At 40.7% G+C, this 7,506-nt stretch overlaps 1 protein-coding gene across 1 annotated transcript; it reads left to right on the forward strand.

The window, feature by feature from the left end:
- Nucleotides 1-6,074: 6,074 nt before the first annotated feature.
- On the forward strand, nucleotides 6,075-6,920 carry Smp_173310 (hypothetical protein; the record flags this gene model as incomplete). Its single annotated transcript, XM_018798220.1, has 1 exon — nucleotides 6,075-6,920. The coding sequence occupies one exon, from the start codon at nucleotides 6,075-6,077 to the stop codon at nucleotides 6,918-6,920; it is 846 nt and encodes a 281-aa protein (XP_018646692.1).
- Nucleotides 6,921-7,506: the final 586 nt, after the last annotated feature.

A 7,506-nucleotide genomic window follows, 5' to 3' on the forward strand; every position in this document is an offset into this window, starting at 1 on the left:
CCAGCAGAGGATAAACATCCATCATTCTCTATTGCCAAACACAAAATTGAAACAGGTCATAAGATTGATTCTGACTCGGTTATTGTGTTATTGTCCGAATGTAATTAAGGGCGTTTATCAATGTTTATCGAAACCTTAGCCATACGAAAATTCAAATCCACTTTGCCTATTCGAAAACAGTTTGTTTTCACTGTAAACCCACCATAGTAATTTGAGCTTACAATTCAAGGCGATGAGGTGTCGAATTCTTTTCGCATTATCATCTTTGTCAAACTTGTCACCTCCTATCCACGACTTCGGATCTGGTCGATTTTATATTTTGATTTCAAAATGTTCTTACAAACTATATGTGTGATCAGATTGTTAGAAACCTATTACCTCAATGATTATTTCCATTAGTGATCAAATGACACTATCTGTATAGCGAAATAATTGAAGGGCTTAACAAAATTAGGCTTATACAGTGTCAAGTGGATTTGAGGTACTGTACTTTATACAAAGATGTTCGTTATACTTTCCTTTGTTAGCTGATAACGTTCAGCTTCATAGGTTCTTCTAACTGTTTGAATGAAATAGTAGAAATAATGCTGAAATATCTAGACAATGACACGTCAATTGTTTATTTATCATATAATTGACACACGAACAAACATACACACTCGAACTCAAACTCAACCGCTTCTTATCTTAAATGCAACAATTGACAATTCCATAAGCTCATACAATCACAGAGAATGATGTGATGGTGAAGCTTACAGAGTGACGTCGATACAAATGACATGACACTCACATAATCAGACGTATTTCCACTTCAGTTGAATTACGTTTTCAACCTTGGTAACTCGTAGCACTCATAGATATAGCTAATATAGTATGAACATTGAGAGGACATATCATTTCATTATTATTAGGTTTCATTTCGATCAACTAAATATTGAATAATGATTGGAGTTATATATTGTGGTTGTGTGGACGCCATCAGATTCTACGGTGGATCGAACACATTATAAATCATCCTCTGATGTTCAAATTCGTATTGATTTTGCAACAGAATTGAAATGGATTTCCGCGTCACTAAGCATTCGTGGATGAATATTTATTTAGCTAGCCAACTATGCCTGTCTCAACAATTTCGAATTCAATTATTAATTTGATATTATTGAGAAGATATTTTGATTGAGTTAAAGAATTTTCGTTGCCTGGATTCTGTTGGCATATAATCGGTGAAGCGAGGTTTCATGGTGGTAGGTAGGAGTTAGAGGAGTGTAGTTTCACTTCTGAAGAAACTACGTCTCCTCGGGTGATTCGAAGTCATTTCACTCCTACTTGCAAAATCAACATTAACTACTTCGCCACACGAACCTCAGATGACCTCTTGAAGGACTGATATGTTCATATTTATTGATTAAAGCGCACATATAGATGTCATGTCTGTCTAGTAATTGAGTTCACATTGAACACTGTGCAATTTCTACTCCCATATAATTAAATTACGCACAAACATACACACTAATAATCAAACTCTACCCCTTCTTATCACAAATGTAGCATTTAACTGACAAACAAGCACAAACAATAACACAGAATGAAGTGATGAAGACTCGCACAGAATAGTGATGTATGATACCAGTTCAATAATGTTTATCAATGATTGTTCATTCTGTTGCTTGTTTGTATTTCGTTTTCTCTATTTCAATTCAATTATCTTTTACATCTGTAAATCATGTGACAAAACAAAGTCTTCGACACCATGTAAGTATATTTGAGTTGAAAACGAAGATGACTCTGATCAAAAGGAACATACTGTCTTCCATGAACAGTTAATGTCTAACCAGAAAAGAAAACCTGCTTCTTTCGTCCTCTCAAAACTATCCACACTGAGTACAATTACTTGACGATTCAGTCACCAATATGTGTTTCAATATCACGTATAATCATCACAAATACTATTCGGCTTCTTTCAATCTAATATACGTTGCAACGTAAAAAATTATTTTTCTAAAAGTAAAAATAATGATAAGAATAGTATCTATTATGTGATAGTGTCATCTATCTGTTAACCTTGACCGTTGTTTTTGTTGTTGTTCAAATATCATTCATTCTAATGACGCGTTGTTTATCATCAGATTTTATCTATGATATGACATTTTCTTTTTTATTATTATTATTATTATTGGCTTTATTCAATATTATAATCTGGCACAATATAGAATTCTCAGCATGTTAAAAAAAAGACGGCCTACTTGAATACCTGGGCTACCTGTTTCTGCCATCTAAATATTTCAACAAGTTATCTAGGTTTTTTTAAATTGTTTTAACTTGTCATTATGTTTATTAATCGCATAACCTATACAGGCGCGTTTATGAAAAGCTTACGTTGTAACGGTAATAAAAATCATTACATGCAACATTAATAATGTGAGTTTGTATTTCTCATTGCAGGGCAACAAAGAGTGAATGCACCGGAAGAAGAAAAACAAGCCCTACGCGGTCTGAATCTGCAGAATAACGAGTAAAACTATTTTGTAATAACTTTCCCCTTTTGTACTAAAAACCGCGTTTCTCAATTTCAAATATATCTGTTGCACCAGCACACCGTGTTCTCACTTCAGATGCACTTGTCTGTCCTGACTGTTGTGTTGCTGTTTCAGGTAGCTCCTGCTCCCAAGTAAACGTCAAAATATAACGTGCTACAAGTGGTGATGGAGGTGTTTACGTCGAAACGCGATGAAAACTATGAGGAACCACCGGTCATTCCAAGCAAGTCAGCAACCGGTGCAATCATCCGCCAGCCGCCATTACTGAGAGTTTCGTCGGACTATGCTATTTGGAAGGTCAGGATTACGGCGTATCTACGTAAGGTCCCAGCTACCGAACATTTTGACTACCTCCTATCGTGCTTAGACGATGAAACAGCAAAACGGGAGATTGCCAATGGTTTAACTGCAAGCAACTCATCTGCTCAGAACTGGAAGATTCTTGATGAATGTTTTTCGTCGACAGTAGAAACTCAACTAGGGACCATGCAGTTTCTGTCGCGTCACCAGAAAATGAGTGAGGAGCCAATTGAATACCTACACTCTCTGCAGCAAGCCGCAATAGTAGCCTTCCCCAGCGTAGACGTCTCTATTCGGGAAGAATTAATACGCGCACGATTTACGGAGGGTCTCTTGCCAGGTGCACTACGACAGCACCTTCTGTACATGCCACCGAAAAGCATTCAGGACCTGAGAACCACAGTCCTTCGGTTCGTTGCCGCGGATAAGCTATCAAACGCTTTCAATACACCTCATTTGTCAGCGAATGTTATTGAACAGCCTGGAGTACCACATCAGTCCGACCCTACTCAAACTATTTCCGCGGTCAAATGGCGCCCCGATAGACAGCCGCCACGAACTAATCAACATAATCGGAAGACGGAGTGTTTTTACTGCCAACGCTTTGGCCGAGAAGCCCGAAAATATGGGCACAATAAGTTTTGGAGGCAAGGTGAGACTAGTTTTTCTCATTTGTCTTCATATTATTCTGAATCAGTATATCCTATAACCATAGCTGGTAGTCTACAGGGCCTACAGACTACTATTCTACTGGATACAGGAGCTTCAGTATCCATTGTGAGAGAAGGATTTTTAAGCACATTGAATCGCATGAACCCACAAAAACCATGTTCCTCCACACTAAAAACAGCCGGCGGTGACCTTCTGGAAGTACGGTCCAGGGTGTGGTTTGAGGTCACGGTGAATAAACAATCATTCCTACACGAATTCATAGCATGCCCCACACTCACCTGGGATGTTATGCTTGGAGTTGACTTCATGTTAAAATACGACGTCGTTATACATGTAGCTAAGGTGGAAGCTCGAATTGGGGAAGTAACCATTCCGACACATCACCTTAAGAACGCAACTAAGTCGGCAGCTCACGTGAGGGTGTCGGAAGTCATACACCAGGTACAAACCAATGAACAAATAACAGAGGATGTCCGTCTATCAACCTTTTCTTTACTTCAAAAATTTAGTTCTGTTTTCTCAGAGAATGTCTCTGGTAACCGGACGACCACGGTACAACACTCTATTCCCACAGGTGATCATATGCCATCACATCAACCACTCCGAAGAGTACCGGTACACTATCAGCCCCAGTTAGAATCAATGATAAAAGAGATGTTAGAGAAAAAGATTACTGTGCCATCTTCATCACCATGGGCTTCATCCATTGTTTTAGTGAAGAAGAAAGACTCCTCCCTTCGATTATGTATAGATTACCGTCGCCTTAATGCTATAACAAAGCGCGACTCCTTCCCACTACCACGGATTGATGCAACATTGGATGCTATGAGAGGTGCGTGTTGGTTTTCGACTTTAGACCTAGCATCCGGATACTGGCAAGTAGAAGTACGACCTCAGGATAGAAAGAAGACGGCATTCGTTGTGCCAAATGGTCTCTACGAAGTTCAGGTGATGCCTTTCGGGTTAACTAATGCCCCAGCAACCCTTCAACGACTCATGCAGACGGTTCTACATGGCCTGATACCACACAAATGTTTGATTTACCTTGATGATATTATAGTGTATGGCAGCACTCATGAACAGCATAATACCAACTTAAGGGCAGTCTTACAGCGTATTAAGCAGCACAATTTAAAGGTGAACCGTTCAAATGTCGACTCTTGCAGAAAGAAGTACTCTTTCTAGGACATCGCATTACAGAAGATGGGGTAGCAACAGATAAGGAGAAAACGAGCGCCATTATTAACTGGCCACAGCTGAAATCTGCGAAGGAGGTACGTAGCTTCTTGGGGCTCGCTTCTTACTATAGACGTTTCGTGCGCGATTTCGCATCCCTAGCAGCACCTTTACATCGCCTGACGCATAAAGGACGGAAATTTTTGTGGACCACAGAATGCCAACAAGCATTTAACACCCTAAAATCATGTCCTGCTGCTCCACCCATACTAGCTTTTCCAGACACTTCAGATAAAGGAGGTGAGTTTATACTTGACACTGATGCTAGCTCGTCAGCTATCGGAGCAGTCCTTTCTCAAACAACACAAGATGGACAGGAGAGGGTCATAGCGTACGCTAGCCGGCGGCTAGATAAAAGAGGGACAACGTATTCTACGACGCGCCGAGAGATGCTGGTTTTGGTAAAATTTTAACAACATTTTCGTTACTATCTCCTAAGGCGCCCTTTTCATGTACGCACAGACCATCGTGAATTACAGTGGCTTTGTTCATTTCGCGAACCAGAAGGTCAGGTGGCACGCTGGCAGGAGAGATTGCAGGAGTTCGATTTTACTTGCGAATACCGACCAGGCAGCCGTCACACAAACGCCGATTTTCTGCCTCGTATACCCTATGCTCCTAGTACCTTTGGTGCTGTCCTTAGCACAGCCCCAGAGATCGACTGGCCGTCTCTTCAAGCAACAGACCCTGACCTGCAGTTCATTTACCTACGACAACTACACGGAAACGATAAACCTTCTGCGGCAGAGTTAAAGGATCATTCCCAAGCGACGCGCCGTCTTTGTATCAAGTGGAGTAGCCTGAGATTGTATGGGGACACACTATTTATAGTCAGCGAGTCAAAACAACCGCTGTTGATAGTACTGTAACAGCTCAGGTTGGTTGGTTAAGAGTTGACCCCAAACAACCAAGCATATACTAAAACAGTATTGTTCAAGTATTCATTCACTTCCTTACCTTTTGTAAGCGTTATATTCCCTATTATCTTATATGGAATGTTGAGAGCCTTTGTTTGTCTGAACAGATAATCCCACGCTCCACTGTGACTGCGCGAAGATCGAAATAAAGACCTATTCACTACTTCTCTGGTTTCTTCTATCAATAGCACGAGGGTTACCTATAGGCACGAAAGTGGTGAGCCCTTTTTGAACACAATTTAACCTCATTTCTGTTATTAATCTTTTTTTTTTACTTAATCGTAAAAGTAGACCGGATTATCCGTAAACTAAGTTGAGTATATAACTAGTTTATTCCGTATTATCTTAAGTTATTCGTGTTATAGTAACCCTTTTTCGTGCTAACTTTATTGCTATATTTGTCACATACCTCATGTCAGACTCAATAGAAACCCATAATCTGGAGGATTTGTCACCAGTGGTGATAGACACTGTTATAACTACGAAATCCCGACTTCCAGAATTTGATCGTAGTGATCCTGAGTTGTGGTTTGCTCAACTAGAGCATTATTTCACAAGACACAAAATCAAATCTGAAGGGATTCGCTATAGAGACTTGTGTTCTATCCTTCCTCCTTCAGTTGCCAAAGAAGTCCGTGACTTGATTTTAGATCCACCATCACCACAACCATACACCATCTTACGACGAGAGATAATAAACCGTTTATCATTATCAGATAGTCAAAGAATCCAAAGACTTTTTCAAGGTGAAACACTAGGTGATCGGTCGCCGTCACAGTTTTTGCGTCACCTCCAAGTGTTAATGGGTGATAACACGGTGGGTGAAGCAGTCCTAAAACAAGGATGGATACAAGCTCTCCCATGCTACGTCCAACACTGTTTGGATGCACAAGATCCTGAAACCTCATTATCTCATTTAGCGCGTATAGCCGATAGAATAATGGAGAGAGGTCCTCCAACTGGACCAGGCACAATAAATCACACACAAAAAGTAGAATCAGCAAAAGACCCCGTCATAGAAGGACTCATTGCGAGTGTTAAGAGTCTCACTGAGGCTGTCACCAGAATGCAAATGGGTCATAGAAACAGGAGCAGGTCACCACAACGACCACGATCCAAGTCACAAAACAGGCCACAAATGTCCAGACAACCTGGGCAGTTTTGTTGGTACCACTGGAAGTTTGGTGTCAACTCAACCAAGTGCATGCAACCATGCGCCTGGCCTAAGCATGATTCTAAGACAGCGGGAAACGAGTAACCCCTCCCCAGGTCGCGACGACTGAGGAGGGGCGCCAAAACAGTCGCTTGTTTTATGTTAGAGACAGAAACTCTGGCTTGAATTTCTTGGTGGATACTGGCGCTGCTCTTAGCATCATCCCTCAAAATAAAACTGAGATTAGTCGAGAAACATCACCAATTACACTTCAAGCTGCAAATAAAACTAAAATTGCGACATTTGGGCAGAAAAACTTAACCCTAGATTTGGGGTTCAGGAGGCAATTCCCTTGGGTTTTCACGGTAGCCGACTTAGATCTGGCAATACTGGGGATGGACTTTCTAGAGAGATACGAATTTCTAGTTGACACCAAGAAACGGCGATTAACACTAAAAGAAACTTCGTATTACACAAAAGGCAAAGAAAGTCACATCAGCTCTCTTAACTTGATTCAAACTCCTCCAGTAACAACAGCGAAATTCCAAGATATACTCGCGGAATTTCCAAACTTAACTAAACCAAACCCACAGCCTTCTAAAGACAAACTAAAAGTAAGTCACACTATCAAAACCGAAGGTGCACCGGTTTTTGCAAAACCCAGGAGACTAGCACCAGATAAGCTCAAAAT

This window comes from Schistosoma mansoni (genome assembly GCF_000237925.1).
Source record: "Schistosoma mansoni, WGS project CABG00000000 data, supercontig 0154, strain Puerto Rico, whole genome shotgun sequence".
Classification (NCBI taxonomy): domain Eukaryota; kingdom Metazoa; phylum Platyhelminthes; class Trematoda; order Strigeidida; family Schistosomatidae; genus Schistosoma; species Schistosoma mansoni.